General features: G+C 37.6%; 1 protein-coding gene across 5 annotated transcripts in view; it reads left to right on the top strand.

Moving 5' to 3' along the window:
- Positions 1-21,386, top strand: part of SLC22A16 (solute carrier family 22 member 16) — a 37,442-nt gene that overhangs the window by 8,266 nt on the left and 7,790 nt on the right. For 3 of the 5 annotated variants that reach the window (XM_041478134.1, XM_041478132.1, XM_041478133.1), the window contains 6 exons: positions 8,923-9,399; positions 11,940-12,057; positions 13,944-14,493; positions 16,377-16,504; positions 16,893-17,002; positions 17,507-17,606. In XM_041478134.1, the coding sequence (XP_041334068.1) occupies positions 8,923-9,399; positions 11,940-12,057; positions 13,944-14,493; positions 16,377-16,504; positions 16,893-17,002; positions 17,507-17,606 (1,483 nt within the window). The remainder of the gene's footprint in view (positions 1-8,922; positions 9,400-11,939; positions 12,058-13,943; positions 14,494-16,376; positions 16,505-16,892; positions 17,003-17,506; positions 17,607-21,386) is intronic. The other 2 variants (XM_041478136.1, XM_041478135.1) reach the window with 1 other exon arrangement.

The raw sequence follows: 21,386 nt of genomic DNA, 5'->3' as shown, positions 1-21,386 counted from the left end.
AGACAGAGTTATCTGACACTTAATTCCCTTAATGTAACATCTTGTTATGTAGTATTATTTTTTTAAGTGAAATATTCAAAAAAAGCGGATAAAGCAAAGGTATCTACTTCAGTTTTTCTGTTTTGCTTTTGATGAAGAATCACTATGGTGATTGTCAGAATTAACAAAGAACATTGTAAGAGTTGCAAATGGAGCCAGGGAGAGTAAAATGACACATTATCTAGTAAGAACTGCTTCATGTAGCCCATAGAAATAGACTAAATTACCTTAGCCATATTCAAGGCTGTGAAAATAAAGCTATGGATAAAATCACTGCTTATATTAAGGAAGATTTACAGAATAGAGCAACCCAAAATTCCATGACATTTCTCTCAAGTATTTATAGAAACAATTTAAACATACTTTGATCCATGGAGCTAATACTCCATATTATTTCTAACTGAAAACTCAGAATATACTCGTAGATACAGGAACAGCTACAAACATTCCCTAGGAAAGTGAAGTCCAGTGTTCTTAAATTAATTACACAGACTCCTCTCTTGTTTTACATTTTTCCATGAGAACTTTCAAAAACTTGTAAGAATGAATAACTTTACAATCATTTTCCAAAGAGGAAGGAATTAAATTTCAAATATAGAAATTTTAAACTTTGGGTAGTATGCTTAACAATGTGTGGCAGGATATGAACAGAATTTATGTAGAATTTTTACTGAAAATGAACTGTCTGTATCCAAATCTTCTTAGGTGTGGACTATAAATATGAAACAACAACAAAAAAACAGTTCTTAAAAGGTATGATATAACTGTGAGAACTGTAAGGCTTAATTACTTTGTGAATTAATCTTAAAAAAATAGATTGCTCATTGCTTCAGAATAGGCAGTTTTCACACTCTGAAGTAGATATTCAATTCATGTGTTTGTACTGTCAGCTGCAACAGACGCAAGGTTTTGCAGAAGAAATATGTAAATAGAATAACAGAGGAGTAAGAACGTAGTTAATATGACAACCAGTTAGTTTTATTTCAGGATTATGGACAGAAAAAAAGGTAAACTAAATATAAGCTAGTTTGAGCAAAGTTAGTCCATTGTGTCAGCAATGTAACCAGCAGAAAACATCCTATTTCCTAAATGGGAAAGGAAGAATGAAATATAACTGTCTATACATGAAGTACTGCCTATGTCTATAGTTAGATGGAACCTCAATAAAAACAGTGAAATTCTATGAGACATTTCACAGATTATGATCTGAAATGATTTGCTTATGTAAGCTGATGGAAACAGTACAGTGTGGAAGGGAATGAAATACCTAATTTGGATTTGTCCACAAGACAGAGGCTGACCAAAAGAAAACAGTGTTACCAGAGAAACTGGAATTGAGTTTTCCCTGTGACAGTAATGCTAGTGATACATCATGCAGAGTACATGCTAATTTTCTAAATGGTAGATGTTTATAGAGGTGCCATTCCTGGAATAGAAACTTCCAAGTATAGAGCCTGAAGTGTTACTACTGTTGAAGTGTAACCACTCTGCTGTGTGTAACACTAGTCCAAATTATTCCAAAACAAAGCTACATCACTTACAAACTGCATGGTCATGCTTTTTCTTCATTAAATTACCTAGTATATGGCCTTAAGGGACAAGTGGGTAACTAGAATAAAAAAATACTGCCTCTGGTATTGGAATTGCTGTTGCCTCCAGAGATGTGCTCCCCCTTAATCAGAGGTTGCTTTCCCAGGAAAGTCGAGTGGAATGTTTATGTGTACCTTGGTTGCTTGAGTGCAAATCCAGAGCCTGTGTGTCTTTCCCAGTTTCACTGCCATTTGAATGAGCAGGTTGGGCATTGGGCTCAGCAAGGGTGCCACGATCACACCATCGATCACACCATCTTCCTGGCTGGCTGTCCCCTGGGGGCAGCCACCCTTGGCAGGGGCCAGCAAAAACCCCGGGGCACCTTCAGCAGCAGCTCCCTTTCAGCTGTGCGTGGCTGTCCATAGGTGAGAGCTGTGCTACTCAACTGTTGAAACCAGCAATATTTATTGTTCTGTCACAGGTGATGACAGCAACCTTATGTGCCTGATTTAAAGAGTCAGAAAGGAAGAACTGGAGAACTGTTCTATTAAGTTTCAAATATATATATATATATTTAAGTATGGCCCTTAATTCTGTAGCACTGTTTATTTTCTTGCTGATCTGACTTCTTTCATCTAAGCTGTCATACCAAATGTAGAGTAGTGAGCAGCCAGTGTATTTTAGTTCTTGACTTTGGTGAACAAATGCTGAATTTGTCTTAATCAAAAGAACTGTTCTATTAAGTTTCAAATATATATATATATATTTAAGTATGGCCCTTAATTCTGTAGCACTGTTTATTTTCTTGCTGATCTGACTTCTTTCATCTAAGCTGTCATACCAAATGTAGAGTAGTGAGCAGCCAGTGTATTTTAGTTCTTGACTTTGGTGAACAAATGCTGGATTTGTCTTAATCAAAGGCAAATGTGCATAAGTTTAATGGTATAGAAGTGAATTCTTGAGAGAATCAGTTTTAAATATAAGAATGATTTGGTGTCTGATGTTTGGTGACTGCACATTGATGCACACATTGTTGTCAGTGATGATAATATTTAATTCCTGAGGTCTTCCTGATCTGCACAGTTTCCTTTATTCCTGTTTCATCTGTGCTGTTGATAGGTTTAAACTGGGCATCAAACACAGCATCTTCTGCCTCTAAAAACAAATTTTGGCAATAACCATGTGGGCTGAGACTCTCAGCACAGCTCAAACTGACCTTAGGAGGGAAGGAAGTTTATTCTTGACACCATAAGTCAAATAAGGCTGTGCATGTTGTATATTTAAGGCTGCTTCCAAATCTGTATCTCTGCTCCATAGCGAAAATACTCTTGAGTCAAATTCAATTGCTTTCCTCTCAAAAGATAAATGTGGAAGTGCATAACTGCTTTTTGGTTTAGAGTAGAAAGAATGCTGAATGGCTTTTCTCACATGAAAAAAACCAAACAAACAAAAGCCAATCAACCCAGGATGGAATACAGAGGTTAAAGTGGTTACTGAACTCAAATTCTTTCAGAAATAGTAAATATCTGGAAATTTCTTTCCACTGAATCCATCCTGTTGAGTGTACACTGCACAACAAAAATGTACTGTGTTTTCTGACTTAAGCAACTTACAAATGAGGTAGTTGACAAGGCAAGCAGTAAAAATAGTTCTTGTAAAGCCTGTGGAATAGTACAAATATTTTGCTAATCACAGAACAGTTTTGTGAGTCTATTTCTACACCAAAATGATTTAAAATGTTTATGTTAGATTTTGATGAGTATCTGGTAATTTCCACTCTTCTCTTTTTGATGGACAGACAAGGAAATCAGAATCATATTTAATTTAATATAAAATTAGTGTCCAACAGCAAGTCTTATCCCTGATATACACTGCAATAACTGACAATGCTAAAAGTACTTTGAGGCTGGGGATTTATTCTCTGATATATATGTGGCAATGTGCACTTCAAATATCTTTTGTGTGTGAGATGGACAGCTTTCCAAATAGACTGGTGTGGATAATTTGCATGGATGTAATATAAATTAGACTGAACAACTAGTCTAGCTTATTGGTTTTATGTTTAATTTTTTTAAAATTTAATAGCTATTTTGACCTTTTTATTCAAGTCAGATCAGTTTGCCAGACAAAGTTCACAGATGGTCCACAAAAGAAATACCACCACAGCTGAGGCTAGAGTGCACTGTGTCTCAAGGGGGGAATAAACAGTGGCAAAAGAGAAGGGAGGAAATACCTTGCAGTGCCATGAGACTACAGCCAGAGCAACAGTGGTCTGAGATCTAGTTCATTGTCTTTATGGAGCAGTATTTCTCATATTCAGGTACTGACATGATATTACCAGTTGCTTTTCTTCCTGATCTTTGAACTGGTACAGAGGAAATAAAAAATTAAAAAATATTTTTTTACTATAAGCTGCACAGTGAAAAAAAAAAAAAGACTGTGGAGAAATATCACAAATATTTTAAGAGGGACTGGAACATTTTCATGTTGTGTCTTGCTTTTGTGAAGACAATTTTAGGCTCATTTGACTTCTGGCATTCATTAAGCATCTCTATACTGGAGCAGTAACCTATAAAGTCTTCTTGACTTCTATATTTGACACTCCTGGCAAGAGTGACAAAATGTACTTGCCAAATAATTATCTCCCATGGCAAGTCACTGAAGAGATGGAAAAACACTGAGAGAAATTATCATACCTTTCAGGACAGTCATCATGTTCACAGAACTTTTTTATAAATGGCAAAAAGTGGGGGTTTTAAAAAGGAAAACATATCTGTAAAATAGGTCAGACTATTTACAACAATATATGTTCTGTAATCTGTTGTGTGTATGTGAAGATGACTGGTATCTAAAATCTATTGCCAAAATCTGCCCTTTCTGAGATCAGTCCTGGAAAATAAATCACAGAATTTGCTTTCTTTTGGTGAATTTCAATAGTGTTTTTTGCTCCTGGTAATGCAATGATATTTTCTTACCATTTTGATGCATGAACAACAGTATTTCTTTACTCAGGGAAATTTAACTTTAAACATTGAGTTTGGTGTGGTTAACAAAGAGATTATAGTATGTATTTGTCTGCAACAGAGAGCTTTAAGCTCAGTAATAAAGGACTTTCTTACCGGTTTGGTGTTCTCAAATGAAGAATTTGGGAAGAAGTTAATAATTGACAGTGGGGAGCAAGGTCAGCCTAGACTTTAGCCCGTGCCTCGGGGTCAGTGAAGTGCGTGGCCTGGATGCCTTGTGCTGTGACCTGCTGGCCCCGGGAGCTGCTCCGCGCTCCCGCAGGGGCCGCAGGCTGCTGGGCCCGGCCATGGCCACGGGCCAGGGACCCGTGCCAGGGCTCTGAGACTGGGGCAGGGCATCCACATGGGTCTGACATCCAGCTCATGGACCCAGGGGTTCAGAGGGAGGCGGCCCAGGTGGCTGCAGAGGAGGCAGCAGCTCTGTGCTCCTCCTCGCTCAGCGCTCTCTGCCATCCCAGGCTCTGTTCCTCTCTCTGCCCTGGGGCTGGACCTGTGCCTTTGTCCCTTTTCAATCTCCAGCTGTTCTGGAAAGCAAAATTCCATGAACCTGTAGTATTCTCCCATCTCTTCCCATCCCTACATGCTTACCTTCCTGCATCCCTACACATCAACCTCCCTACACACTTTCCATTCTTTCCCTGTGTTGCCCCTAATGGTTGGATTCATTTCTGTTTGGGAACTATACAGGTTAAGGAATTTCCTGACATTTACACCACTGGTCTTTCTGGAAGAAAAGCTCTTCCTACCCACAGGAGATTGGCAGAAGCTCATAAGGTTGGGCTTTTCAGTCTAGGACCGGTGGGAATGCTGTTAAAACACTGCTGTAGTCAGCAGTGGGTTTCCTTCACAGCAAAACTGGGCTTTCAGGGTAGTTTTTCTGTGTTTTGTATGTACAAAAATATGCACATACAGAGTATATACAGAGAGAGGCTTAGCCAGTCCAGTGTGGAATTTTACTGGAGAGAACACTAAATAGTTTTTGCAGGCAGGGGAGCAGCCTGTTGGTGTGGTGCAGAATGCCTTCAGACCCTGGTGCTTCCAAATGCTTTTCTAACTTCACATCAGGCCTTATTCTTCCCTATCCCAGCTGCCCCTGCCTGCTCCTTGGCTCTTTTATTGAGCAGGTAGAGGTTAAAAACTGCAGTGCAATCCTGCCTGCAAAATTCTGATCAATATGGTCATTTTGCTGTAAAAACCCGTTTTCCCATTCTTAAATGAAGTCATATTCAGCATAAATTTTGTCTGTTAATGTATATCTGGTATTCTGACTTCTTGTGTTTGCTTAACATTGATGCTGCAAATTAGATAAGAAAAATAATGGTACTACAGAGGGGATTTCTTTGTTGAAACTGAAGATTTTAATAGCATTGGAAATGGAAGGATGTTTTTACAAGAATAAGCTATATCTAATTGTAAGTTAAACCCTTGAAAGATGGTGAAATATTGTATGACAGGTATTCCTTTAAAATGAATCCTTTATTGCTTTTTACAGAGGTAGAGAGGAAGAAGGGACACAAAGAAGAGGAAAGGGTACAGACTGTAGTTTGTATGGTTGTCAGCAGTAACAGGAGGAGGAGGAGGAGAACTGAGAATTCTGTACAATGAAGTGATAAAAGAAAAGGAAGATTTATTCAAGGTTGTACCAGGGTGTTTTATAAGCTAATAATAGTCTTATATTTGAAAAGGAGACATAGAGATTAGATTTAATGAGAAACTTTCCCACTGAAAGGTTTGACAGTGGAGTGGTCTGTCAAAATGGTTGCTGAAGTATGATCACAAGACATGTTCAGGAAGAAATAAGACAAAACTCTCAAGTGAGTAGTGAGAGCAGAGATTAACTAGACCTGCTCATAGCCCTGGTGATACTGCTGGGCTTTGAATTTGTAAAAATTTGTGTAGTGGATTGTTTCATGCCATCTTCTCAGACTCTGTCCTTAAAAGTTGTTATCTCCCTTAAGCCTGTCCGACAAAAAAGGGCATAAATGTATTTTTCCTACTCTTTCTTACTGAGATGAAGGTAATGATGATCCTGATATTTCTTGTATTGCAAGAACTGATCAGGAAACTTGAGAGGTGTGTATGAGAGTTTGAAATTATTTCATTCTCCCTCTCTCTCTCTGAAATACCAAGTGGAATATTTGACACTGCAATTTTCTAATGCATAATGACAGATACTGCAATTACTGGGGACCCTGATTCCTAGTATCCCACTTTTTACTAGCTAGTAGAAGATGTAAGTGACAGCTTCTAGGGGTTTAATTTACTATTATCTCGTTCTACTACTGCATACTGCAACAGTAGCCCAGGTTGTTGAATGTGGTTGTGCTTTGCTATTTTTAAAATGAGTTTGTGTCTTTTGATGGGAACACTTTAAAATGAAACTGGAGAAGAGGAACTAAAAAACATCGTTGACCATATTTGTCTGCATCAATAGGGTCCCAAGGGTTACATTTCAAAATAACCTTTGCTTGTTTTTATGGTCCAAGATAGCTCAAACCCCTTTCAGAGCTGTTTCAGCCTTGCTTTGATCTATGGCTAGCTACTTAATCCCCAAGAAGCTGTTCTCTTGAGAGAGAATTGATAGACTTGAAGGGTTGCTGTGGTTATGTTCAGTTTCTCCTGACCATATCTTTCAGTTTTGTTTGGGAAGGAGCAGCACAGCACCTGTGTGAGGATTGCCTTGCAGTGTCCTCCAGAGGGAAGTGGAGCCAGATTTTGAGCTGCCATGGTGGGTTTAGCAATTCAACTCTCTCTTCAGACTGCTGTAGAAAAGTCAAGAGAGCTGTTAGTCAAGAGAAAGGGGGATAAAAAGCACTGCAGCAGAACAGGAGCAATGTCAAATGCCATTGGAAGGACAGGATAGGCCACTGGGTTTACATTCACCATGGAAAGAAAGAAGATAAAAGGCAGAGGAGAAGGAGGATGGTGACTGGAGGTGTGCTTTACAAGAGAACTATTTTATTGGAAAGGTTAATTGGGTAATAAGACAATGTATCCAGTAAATTCTGCTTCAGTACTTTGCTTATAGATAGTTTCAAAATTATTTAGAAATTTTGATGATAGATTTAAAAGTCCTAGGGTATGTACTGTTGAGATCTATATTATGGGAATTCATGGATAAATTAGGTATATTTTGGAGAAGGAGTATCTAGAGTCTGCATTTGTTACAGGGATTGGAATTGCTCCAGCTTTTCCCAAAAGGCATTTCAAGGCATTTGGTTTTAGAGATTATTTCCTATAACTTCAGCAGAGATAGCCTCTGATCATGTTAAAAAAAAAAAAAAATCTGCCAAGGCCTGCTGCATCCTGCAGTAAGAATGTTTGTATAGAAGCTCATTGAATACTTCTTCAAATTATTGCAATTGATTGGCCTTCAGGAAATAAAAAAAGGAGGAGAACAAAAGCTTTTTTGTTTTCTCTGAACAGATGTTGTACTAATTAGATGCATAATTTAAAGATTTAATTGAGAAAATGACTCCTTATGCTTGAATTATCAGAAACTGTCTAGAATTTGCATACAGTGACACTAGAGTTCATTGCAAGTCTTTCGAAATTCTGAACACACGTACAATTTTTTTACTGAGATCTACTTGCATCTCAAGCAAGTTCTAAAAGCTGTTAAAATGCCAAAATTCAGGCTATGCATAAAACATTCTTTTACTAGGTTTGCTTTATGATACAATCTTTAATGGATAACTGCACACCCTGTTTAAGCCAAAACCCAACCCAGTTCAGAGCCCTGTTTTGCTACAAAACATTTCACATTGTTCAGATTCTATCTTCTACGTGTGTCTACATGTATTCTCTCTTTGTCTTTTGGCTGCAATAAAGAGAGATGGAAAATAGATGGAATTCAGCTATAGAGGTACAATTAGGTGGAATGAGGGTCATAATGTGTTTGGTTTGTTTTATTTGATGAACATATCTCTATCCCTAAGAAGCTGAAGTTGCAACATTTTGTTTTTTCTAACCATTCAGTTAATCTGAGGCCTTATTTTAAGGGGATGTGCTGCAAAGAATTGGAGGGTGGAAGTCTGCTTCAAACTAAGTGCTTAAGGTCAGAACTGTTTAATTTTAAATTGTCTTCTCTGTATGACTGAACACATGACTAAGAGCAGCACTTTCTTAACAATAGATTCCAAATTGTGGATCTTTTTCTCATCTTCTCAGCTTTGCTGAGCTTAGCGAATATTGAAACAGCACCACACAACAAAACACTAGACACGTTAATGATATCTCCATTTACTGATCTACCCAAACAATTATGCTGAATATTTTTTCCATGTATAGAGGGCTTTTCCTCAGTAAAATGTTTTCTTTCCCTTTACAGATTTCAAGCATGTGTTTATTTTGCATCTGTCTTTCAAGCTATGTCATGTGGTATCCATTACTTAGCATCTGTGTTCATGGCTGTTACTCCTAACTTTGTATGTGGATTCCCTGGAAATGTGAGTAGTGTTCTTTTCCACAACTCCTCTGCATCAAGTATAGAGGACATCTGGACACTATGGACATCAACAGAAAACTACATTGTAGTCCAGCTGGCAAATGGAGAAATTTGGGAACTTGATCAATGCAGCAGGTCCAAACGAGAAGTCAGTTTGGATCTGGCATACGAATACCAAGGCAACAAGTCTGTATTTCCTTGTTCTGATGGATTTCTCTATGATGATACAAAGTGGAAGAGCACCGTTGTTACGCAGTGGGATTTGGTCTGTGACCGAGAATGGCTTGCAAAACTAATCCAGCCTATGTTCATGCTTGGAGTCTTGATTGGAGCAGTGATTTTTGGTGACATTGCTGACAGGTAAAGTGTCATCCTCTGAAAATTGTGGCTTCAGACTACAGTAACTCCACGTCTGTCTACCTGTTTTTGTTGTTTCTATTCATTGTGTATTCATAACTACACATCCAGGAGGTTTGGATATTGCTTTATTCACAGATCTGTTTAACTTGGTTTCTTTTTCCTATAACAAGTTCTAATTTTAAAATGTATTCTCTAGTCATTTCCTTTAAAAATTTTTCATACTTTGTCATCCATTGTTCTAGGCCTTGATCCCTGAAATTGCCCTGTGCAGCTAGAATTTGCCTTTAGATTTTTATTTATTTGTTTGTTTATTTACTTATTTTGACAGGAATAGCAATAGCTGATTGTAATGGCAATAGTAAAACCCGGCAGTAGATTTTCACCTGATTTTTCATGAGAAAAATGTAAATGCAGACCTTTTTTTTTTTATTTTTTTTTTTTAAATATGACAAACAGCTGAAGGGCTACTAGAAGGCTCTGTCACGAGTACATCTCAATGGAGCTGATGCAAAGGCTTTGGGGGTTTAATCAAGCCCCACCTTCTTAAAATAAACACCCATGTACTGTTTTTCCTTGCTGCCCAGTTGTAGGTTTCCCATGAAAAATTAGCTTAAACTTCAGTCTCTTGAAACGTTGTGAACATAAGAGGCAAAATGGGCGTGGGTGAGCTGTGCTGTAGCTGCACTCACCTACCAGCATGTACAAAGCTCTGTTTGAGCATCAGTCCTGGAGGGACTCGACCCGAGCAGTCTCTTGCTCACTGTTCCAAGGCCCATTCCCATCCAATGCTCCCTCCCTGGGTGTTATCTCAGACCATCCACTGAAACCCAGCATCAGAGCTGGACTCAGAAGCAACAGTGAGCCTCAGGGTGTGCATCTGTGGCCTCCTGCCTCAGCTGCTTTTCTCTCTCAACACGAACAGGCATATTCCTGCCTCAGAGAGCACCCAGCCACGCCTGTCTGTCCATATGAGAACAAATGTCCAGGCTAAGTTGAACTTAGCTTTGTCTTGGGCACTTTCTGTACCTGTGCTTTGCTGTGAAGGCTGGTTTAGAGTTATTTATGTCTTTCTATAAAGGAGCCTGTTGATTGACAGTTTCTGCTGGGTGGAGAGTGACGTTTCATCCCACATCTAACAGTGTAAGCAGAAAAAGGAGATCAGGCATGTTGTTTTCTGATTTTCCTTCATTATCACAACACTACAGTGTGACAGTCACAACATGGGAATGCAAAAGCAATGATGAACTTTTTCTTTTTAATTTGGCTTTTAGAACACATGGAATCAATCTGCCTCCCAATCCCAGGCTTTGTAAAACTATTTAATACAAAACCAGAATATAATGCCAACATCTGTTTTGAGTCCCTTTAAATAATTCATAACTTTATTAATTAATACTTGGACATGATTTATAAGGTTAGGATTGTATTGTTCTCATTTCCATTAATTCAACCCATGGACAACCAGTTAAGATAATACACACATTCTGAGTTGCAGATTTACAGCTGCAGAATTTACAGCTGCAAGTTATTATTTTCTGACACATCCTGGCTCATGGGAAATAAGCTTGTGTATCTCTCCCATTACCAATTAACAGATTTCCCAACAGAAGAGCTCTGATAGCTAAGACTTATTGGGATCTTTCCTGGCGGGGATCAAACACCAAATCATGACTTCAGGTCAAGGCTGGGAAAAAACAGGAGGAATTTTACTGGAGTACCAAATACTCACATAAAAAAAACCAGTCTGAAAGTCCTCAAACTCTCTGTCTAAAAGCACTGTCTCCATTTGTGAAAAGCTGTTTGAGCAATGGAGGAGCTAATAAGAGACCAAGGAATTATTATTGGGGAAGAAAAATTATTCCGCACAAAAAAAAAATTATTCTGTTTGTGTTACAGAGCATTTGTAGATAGAATGAATTCCCAATGGGGTCTTGTATATGTACTGCTGTATCTAGTGTTTAACATGATTTTTTTTTTGCCATTAGTTTACTTTCTTCCTGAATTTCTGTGTTTTTATATGCATGCATATGTGCTGTCAGAAATCAAAGAATTATGGGGAACTGTGTGGTTGTCATTTTTTAGAGAATTCAATTTTAAAGAACTGGACAAAGGTGTGTTACAGAAAGCTTTCTTTAATACCAAAATTGGTTGTTACTTTGACAAAAGATGGCATGTGTTATCACAGTTAACTTTTGTCAGAAATTATTAACATGATGCTACTTAATATAAAATATCTGAAAAACTGATTTATGTTCTCATAAATAAGAGAATAAAATTATCAATCACTTACGTAGAAGTTAAAACTGGAGGTGAACATATGTAATGCTCACTGCACGTTGCTTCCAGCCAAGAATTGCGGAATGGAAGTTCCATTCATCCTTTTTCTTGGAAGCTGGAATTACTGACAAATTAATACAGGTAACTAAACCAGAATTTCGGCGGTGAGTTATTAACTTCCATCTAGGCTCCCTGGAGCTGCAGGTGTATTTTAATGGAATGTTTGTGGTTATTGATGATTTTATTCCTGCTGTGATTTGCAGACTGGGAAGACAGCGTGTTATATGGTTCACAAGTGCTGGTCAGTTTGTATTTGGCATCGCAGTGGCCTTCACGTTTGACTACTACAGTTTCGTGATTGTGCGCTTTCTCCTCGCTATGGTAAGAAAGGACGTTCGCCCCGGTCCTTTTCCATGTCATTTCTTACCCCTTCTCAGGAAAACCTCCCTTTTGTTATTATTTCCTCTCCTACTTCATTATTCTAAAGCCCCATCTGTTGCACTTATTTCAGCAGAGCAGGGAGAGTCTGAATGTTCTTGGACCACAGCAGTTTTCCTCTTTGAATTAATAGAAAGCGTCTGTATGAAGCAGTGTTTGGTACTTCCTCCATCCCAACCTCTGCTGGACTGGTAATTAAATACCAAGTGTGAGCAGCAAACTCTGGATTCTGCCTTGCAGCTGCTGTTGCATTTCTCCTTATTGTTAGAAATGGAATATATTTTTTCTTGAACTAGCAAATCTATAATAAGTATTATTTTTATCTCTACCGTTTTGAGTGATGGAGGAGAGATGCACATTTTCTCTTCCATGCATCTCTTTGGTCTTTTAAGCTGTGTCTAGAATACTAAATATATAGGCAGATATGTTTAACACCTAGATGTTTTATACTGTACTTAAGGGTATTTCAGTATATGTGTTTATGCCGACCCACACACACAATTTTATGTGTGTGTGGTATACATCCAATATCTGACACATATTCAATATTTATACATAGTAACCAATTTTAAATAACTATTTTACAGCCCAAAGTACATTCTTGAGCTTTTCACTACATAATGCATAAAGAAATTAGAATGCCATCACAAAAAAAAATCATCGTCTAACTTATTTAACATGGGTTAGATATTTGAAAATATTCCCATAATTTATTTTGTTCCTGCTGACAGTCAAGACAGGACCTTGTACCTGGAGCTCCCTTTGCCTGAATTTCCTAGCAGGAAAAACTGCATCATGTCCGCCTTGAACAGTGAGATCTACAGGAGTCCCTCTGCTGACTCCCTTGGCTGTTGATGCCAGGTTCTCTGATAGTTTAGAAAAGCAAAAAGCTCTGACCAGACTGATGCTGTAAGTTTTATCTGGCCACTGGGACTGATTTGCAAGGTGCAGTCCTAAACTCTAGCCCCGTGCCACTGTGGTCAGTGCAGCTTTCCTATCAGTGGGTTCAGAATTGGAGACTATTAACTGGAATATTGTTAACAGGAAAATTGATTAATCAAAACAATATACTGAAATATTTTCTAGTCTGTATTCTCTAGCTGTGTTTTGCAATGTTTTAAGACACCAGGAATTTGATGTTGAGTTAGTTGAGAAATTTAAAAATATATATATTCAATAATATATATATATTCAATGAAGAAATACTATTATGCAGAACATGCCAGTAATTGCATTCACTTGATGCCATATGAGAACCTGTATTGTGTGTATATATGTGAGATTCTCTTCCAATGTTGTAAAAACTTTGATTTAATAAGATATTTTACAAGGGTATGGAAGGTAATTGTTCATAAATGTGCAGTTTTCTGACATGCAGGTTATTAATGGTCTGCTTAAAAGCCGAGATCAAGATTTTCAGAAGTGACAGTTACTTCAGGGGACCTCTCTTTCCCAAGCGTCCAGTTTGTGATGTCATTAAGGGACCTGATTTTTGGAGGAGAAGGGCTTAATGACATCAGCAAATTAAGTTTCTTCACAGGTGTCTCTTGCTGGCTGTCCCCCACTACAGAGAAGCATCCTAATTCACTTCACATTTTAAAATAGTATCCACGCAGTCGGGAGGTTTGAGTGAATTTTTTCTGCAGCTGATTCGTTTTCATGGTTGCCTTTTTTTCTGTCAGTGTGAGACAGGCCAGCGCGGTGACAATTTAGCATACACAGATGTAGAACATTGTTAGCTGTTTGTTTGTACTGCTGGTGCACTGGGAGAGTGGAAACACATCTCACTCTGTTTTTTTTTTTTTCTTTTCTCTTTCCCACCCTCCCAGGTTTCAAGTGGCTATCTGGTTGTGGCTTTTGTTTATGTGACTGAATTTGTTGGCATTAAAGCACGAACCTGGGCTTCTATGCATGTCCATGCTTTTTTTGCTATGGGAATTATGATTGTGGCACTCGTGGGATTTTTGGTTCGGACCTGGTGGGTCTATCAGATATTTCTCTCCATAGCAACTCTTCCCTTTGTCTTGTGCTGCTGGATGCTCCCAGAAACACCTTTTTGGCTACTGTCAGAGGAAAGATATGAAGATGCACAAAAAGTGATTGATACAATGGCAAGATGGAATAAAGTCAGCACTCCCTGCAAAGTTTCTGAACTGTGCTCAGTCCAACAAGACGATTTAGCCAGTGGCAGAACGGGTGATGATGATACGTCCTCAGCAAAGAAGCACAACATCTTAGACCTGTTTTGTAATTGGCAAATTGCAAGAAGGACCATCACAGTCTGGCTGATCTGGTTTACTGGGAGCTTGGGGTACTACGTCTTCTCCCTCAGTTCTGTCAGTCTAGGAGGCAATGAATATTTAAATCTCTTTCTCATAGGTAAATATTCTTGTACCTTATTCTGTTAATGACAGAACTGGAACATAACATTTAAAAATGCCTATAGATTTGACAGCCAATTTTTTACTTTGTTCATTCAGTTGTGAACCTTGTTTGAAAAGTTTCTTGCTAACTTTTCATAAAGTTGACTAACACAGTATCATTCACTCCAAATTTCACTGTACCTGAGGAAAAAAAAAATTAGAATTTGTTGGTGCACAGAATTCTTCTCTGTCTGTCTTTCTGATTGTAAAACCATATTCTGGCTTGTATGCTCTTTGCCTTGGAAATTTATAGCAGATCTGCACAAACACCAGGGGAAGCAGACAGGCAACACAAAATTCACACAGCTCTGTTAAAGGTACAAACTAGGAAAATGGGAGAAAAAAATATTCCTTTTATCACTTACAGTCATGATATATTGAGTTTGTCTGTGTAGAAAACATAGTCATAATTGTCAGAAGGAAGAGTCATTTTCATTTTCTCAGAAGTGTATTTTTAATTAAGTGGTAATACTCTTTTAATTTTATCATTCTGGCTGTAATCTTTCTCTGGCATGTAAGTTGTTTATAAAGACAGCTCAGTGCATTCAAGACCTGATCCAAAGTTTGTTAACATCAGTGGAAATATTCCACTGGCTTCAGAAGACTCTAGATCAGACTTGCAGCTCTGAGCCAGTGAAGAATTAAATCATGTGCTTTGCTTTGTGCAGCTGAGTACTCTCAGTGAAGTGAATGTGACTGATCGTGCACACAGGCTCACAGCAGGACTGGGGCTCTCATTATTGCAGTTTGTTTTGTCATGTGTTACAGTGTATTGTTAGACTGATGTGTTGAAGAGTGGGTGCTGGTATGGCACAGATAACTAAACTGCTATTGTACACTGTACCCACCTCTTCTAAAAATATTTTAGCAAACTAACAGACACCGAATAATTACAACCTGCTTTTTCCAACACAACCCCAAAATATTATTTACTGATGTTACAGGTGTATTGACATGCTATTTGTACTTAATAAAGGAATCCAGGCTGTTCAGGGCTGTATCTTAAGTTCTTCCTTGATTTTACATTGGACATAATAGCATTCTTCCAGAGCAAATTGGCTTAAAACGTGTCCAAACTGGCTTTGGCTCAGTATTATTTGTCTAGGGGCAGATCATGTTTACACAGTGCAAACAGGTCTAGCCAAATGCCAGGACCTTAGAGCAGCAGAAGTTTTTCTCTGGAAAGGAACATTAGGACAAGATGATCTGTATTACGACTGGGATGTTGTAAGCCCTCTTTTTTTAGGGAGAAGGGAGAAAGCTGGAACTGCACTCTGTATTAGTGGGGCTTACTCAGAAAACTGGATGTGGACAGACCTTTCTTGCCTTTTACTTTGCGATGATTTTGAGCTGATGCTGGGGGAGGCACCTGTGGCTACCATTCCCTGTCCAGATGGAAGCTGGCAAATCCTGAGAGGTGTGTCAGTGTGACACTAGCAATATTCCCTGTGGGCACACTTGAGCTGTTAATGTGAAAATACCTCAAGGAGAAGAGCAGCAAGTGTAGAGCTTTCTGACAAAAGTGTCAGTGTCGTAGAAACAGAACTGTGGCCCTGCTCTTTTCTGTAATTTTCCACCCCAAAGAGAACGGGAGCTGCTCTCTGCTGTGAAACTTGTTTCCCTTGTCCTTCTCCACTCCCACTTCTGTATTTTAGGCTGTTCTCTGCCTTCTGTCACACTTTCTGTAACCAAATGAACTAGCCCAACACACTGGTTATCTTTAGACTTTACTTGTTTACTAGCCCCTAGATCAGATAAATTCCTCATAAAGAGGAAGTTACAGTTATGAGATGAATATGTGCAATTATGACTTAAACTGAGATAATTTCATACTGACAGGTGCTGTGGAGTTGCCTTGCTATATCATTGCTTGCGTTGCGATGGACAAACTGGGAAGGAGAAACACACTCATTCCGTTCCTTATTTTAAGTGCACTGATCTGTGTTTTAATTATGTTCATACCTCAGGTTAGTCACGTATGGTTGGAAGTGTTCCTACAGCAGAAATTGATTTTAAAGGCTCTTAAGTCAGTAGATGCAGCTGCTCTTTCTAAATCATAGAATAGTTAATTAAAGGCTGATTTTAAGTTGCAGCTGCCAGTCTAAGATAGATTTCTGTATTTTCAGTACAAGTTTCAATGTCATTGCTGGAGTCACATATAAACACTCCCAGGGCTTCAGTGAACCAGGACTGGTAAAAAGTGATGTGGAAACTAGTAACTTACTGAGCAATTTTAAAAAGAAAGCAATGAGTATTGCTTATTGTTTGAAGGATCACAACTTTTGAAGAATGTAAATTATGTTTGGAAGGGTGTAATTTTCTGGTGATATATTTATTTGTGCTCTCTTTCAATAGGATTTCAATATATTAATTATCTTAGCAAATATGGCTGGAAAATTTTCCATAGGTGTGGCATTTGGCCTTATATATCTCTACACAGCAGAACTGTACCCAACAATAGTAAGGTAAGAACTTTTGCCAGTTATGTATTTTTCATTAATTAATTAATTTTCATTAATTAATTTGTTATTCTATACAAGATCCAGCAGCTCTTGGCATCACTGGTGGTGATCTGAAAGACTTGGGATGGGATGAGTTCTTCAGCTGCCTCAGAGCTGTCTGGAGTTTGGCTGTACCATAGTTTTTTATTTATTTTGCATTCCATGTGCATTGATAGGTTCCATTGGGGAACTAGAAGACTACCCAATACTTTATTAAACATTTTTTTATGCCTTTCTTATAAGTCCTGGTTATTCATCCCGTGATCTGTGCTGAATGAGAATTATATTTTTAATCTTAATTACAGAAGCAGCTGAATTTCACTACAATATAAATTTACATTGGCATAGCAACAGCTTCTTAGTAGAATTGCTTAAAGACACAAATCTTACTGATGTTTTAAGCGTCTGTGCATTTCTAATTGTTTCCTTTAACGGCCAGAATTCTTACTCAAATTCTTTTCTGTGTAGATCACTCGCTGTTGGAAGTGGAAGCATGATGTGCCGTGTAGGAAGTGTGGTTGCTCCTTTCTGTGTCTATCTGAGAAGTGTCTGGATTTTCATGCCACTTGTAGGTATTTATTTCAATGGTGAATGGTTTTGGAAAAGGCATATGTGTGACTTTCTTTCCTCTTTAGTAACTTACTAAGTATGTTTTTCCTGTGACAAAGGAACCAAAAGCTGAACATGTATTTCAAAAAGAAAATAGAGTAAACCATTCTAGTTTGAAATTTTCAAGTCCCAAAGACTAGTAGCCTCATATTGTTAAAAATATGCTGCTAAAGCAAAAGAGAGACTTTGAATCACTAAAATATTCAGAAAAGTTTTTGTGATGCAAGACAGAAAACTATTTATGCTCTGAATCCCAGCATAAAATTGATAAAAATATTCTGCATTTACCATGTAACATTTAGGAAGTATCATAGTCCAGACTTTTTTGAAGGCCCGGCAGTTTTTGACCATGCTCCTGCTTTAGTTTCACTTTTTTTCAAAGGCATAGTTCTTCCATTCCTGAAGTCACCACAGGTAGCTGGATTTTTTAAAATTATGCCTTAACATTTTCCACAGCTTCTTTGGGATGCATCTTTGGAATAGCCTCCCAAAATATCAAGGTGTTATGCTTACTGTATTTGTTCTCCACACCTGTCCCAAAGCTCCTGTTGTGTGTTTTTCACCAGAACAGAACGAAACAATTACTGAGACAAGCAGCAGACCCAGGTCAGGTTACCATTACGTTTTGTCTTTTACCACCAGTTGCCCCAAAAAAGAGAGGTGGGACCATTCCTTTATGTACTTTGGGCATTATGCAGTAGATCCACTTTGGACAAAATACTTTATGTGTTCCCTGCTCACACATGAATCACATTTCTTCATTGCATTTCTGTTATGAAGCATTTCCTGCTTAGAAATCCTGCAGCAATTTTCAATCCATTTTTTCTCCTGAAGGATAAATTATGCCTATATATGTAAAACCGGATTAATTACAAAATCTGTATTAAAGCTTCAAGTAATGTTTATTAATGATTTAAAATAGTTTAAATTCTTTCAAAAACCCCTTAGAATTCACTGTGACTAGGGCACTGCTGTTATATGTTGATTATACATGTCAGAAATTGAAAGTGTAATGGGATGTGTCTTTAACCTGGATTCTTAGTCAAATTTTATCCACCATAGTGGAGTTTCCTAAACAAGGACATTGTGTCCCTTTGATTTGGCAACTAAAAAAATCTTTATTTATAGATTGTTTCAGAGAATTCTTGTGAGCTCATTTCATTATTTAAATTGATTACTTTTGGTTGTCTTCGATGAAAGCTACCAAGGATGGATGAAGGAGACCACAAATGAATTTATTTCTTCCAGTTTCTAAAAATGTTTTCTTTCTTAACAACGTCTCCATCAAGATATGATCCCAGGAAAGACAAAGAAACATTTGCACAGCAGAGTGGTCATGGGAGAACATGTCTTTTTTCCTCTTGTCAGCATTTTGCCTTTACTGTCTGAAATAAGAGTTATCTGTGCAGAAGTGCTGCAGTTAAACCACAGCTGGGGGAGTGCTCAGATGTTTTGGAGAGCAGTGCAAATGGCAATATAAACACAGGAATTATTTCAGCTATGAACAACTCTCAGGGTACAAAAGTTATCCAGAGTTTTTGTAGAGTTGAGTAGTAGTTCACAGTGAACATGTTTCCATTATTAGCTCCTGTTATAGAGCATTTGTCAGTTTATTAAATAGGCTTGCCTTGAGTTGGAGCATAGCATGCCAAGTCTCAGGTCAAGTAAGTGTTTTGGAATGGAAGTGAAATCAAATGGATTACATTTGTAAGTAAACTGATACAGATCACCCTGCTCTATTGCAAACACCACACACTGTTGAACAGTTACTACTGCTGTTTGTTTGGCACTCTGCCTCATGCACAGCTATGCCACCTGTGAGTACTGCAAGCATCTTGAGTGGCTATAAATCTTCAATAAGTCTATAAATTGAATAACTTGCCAAGTATGTTTTTCATGTGACAACTTTATAGAAAATGTGCAGTAAAACAACTGCTCCTTATACAACCTATTTCTGTTTCGCAGCTGTTAAGAATTATGTTGCAATAGCTCTTTAACAGGGTTGATTTTTCTCTCAGAAAAAACATAAATTAGAAATTTTATAAACCCACACTGATGTTAATAAATGAATACAAACCCTCTGTCAAATACTATTGGTTTTTCATGTCAAAATATAACCTTTTTTGTTGAAGTAGGAATTTTGTCGATAAGATCACATTTTAGATTGGTTCAGAGCCATCAGATGTGAATATAAATATAAATATAAATATATAACAGACTATAATAATAATTTGTTTGCAGAAGTAAAGGCATTCTTTTGTAGGTACATTTAATTCAAATTATCTTTTGTTCTGGAGTATATATATCAAGTTCTAGTCTTAGATCACTGCAGAATTATAAATGTTGCTCCAGAAAGGGAAGAGGACATAAGAAAAATTATGATAAATATTTTCTGAAGGTTTCTGTGGTATCTGTTAGAAGCTGCTGGTTGTACTGAAATGTTGGGAACACTCTAAGAATTTGACTAAGCAAAAAGTCAGATTTCAAATTAATACCCTGAAAACACAATGCATTTAACCATGTATAGCTTTCAAATTAACTTTAACATACTTAAACATACTTAAATACCTTGTACAATAACACAAATACACTTTATTTGTACACATAAGCATTTGACCTTATCAGAACATTTTCTGATACTGAATTGTGTATTTAAAATAGTAAATACATACATACAAAATGGATACATTTGTAGTGCGCAAGCAAAGGGTTAAATTATGTCAGATGACTTATGAAGAAGTGTGCCAAGACTGCAAAAGAGCTGGTTTTACTAAATGTGAGTCCCTTCATTGATAACTGTGGCTACTGCCCTTGAAAAGGTAGCTGTCCTTGAATTAATACACTGTGACTTAATTATTTCATACTCTGTCTGTTGTAGGAAATACTGGAAAAGGGTTCGAGGGTCAGGGAGGGAAATGTACTCAATTACTCAGCATGCAGCAGCTTTCACATAGAGAAGGAAAAAAAAAAGGAAACTAACATGGGATGAAATAAAGTTATGAGAGCTGAGATGAAAAGGCAGGAAAGATGGTGGTGTGTACACTTACAGAATAGTGAGAGTTCTCAGGGGAATGAGAGGTAGGTTCATGAGGAGGGAAAACATGAGAAGAATGCCAAGTGTCTAAAAAGAAGAACGAAAAGAGAAAAGACACGCATATTCAAAGCACACAGTGTTACTTTAAGCTTGTTCTTTTGAGTATCACTAGTGACCCAGTTCTCATACACTCCAAATTTATGGGTGTCCCTAAGATTCAATATCCTTTACAGACCCCAATATCCTCAGTTATAAACTTCTGACAGACTAAAGGGTGTACATAAAAGAGGATATTGTGGAATAGCTGCCATGTGTCAATTTATCCTGTCTTTCCATGAGAGAAAATCATGTCTGAATAGTAGAGAAGAAATTTGACACTCAGAGATGAGATTTTATTATTTTGGAATGTATTTTTAAGTATCACTCTTGCCACATACATGTCTAAAAGGATCTCACTCAGTTTGTGCCATTTCCTCTAGTCCTATTACTGCTAGGATTTTAAATTTTTTTTTAACTTTCATGGTAAGACCATGACTTTTATTTTCACTGTAGTTTGTAGTATTTAACAGTTTGTGGTTTTTTGGTTTTTTTTTTTTTTTGGTCTGGCTCTATATTTATTGCAAATACAAAAAGGAGGGTATGCAACAATGCATTTTGCTTCTCAAAAGAATACATGAAACAAACTGTCCTTTTTTTTTGGAAGGG

This window comes from Pyrgilauda ruficollis, unplaced genomic scaffold (assembly GCF_017590135.1).
Source record: "Pyrgilauda ruficollis isolate IOZ18807 unplaced genomic scaffold, ASM1759013v1 scaffold43, whole genome shotgun sequence".
Taxonomy (NCBI): Eukaryota; Metazoa; Chordata; class Aves; order Passeriformes; family Passeridae; genus Pyrgilauda; species Pyrgilauda ruficollis.
Note: the sequence above shows the minus strand (reverse complement) of the source record. Positions and strands in the feature narration are given on the sequence as shown.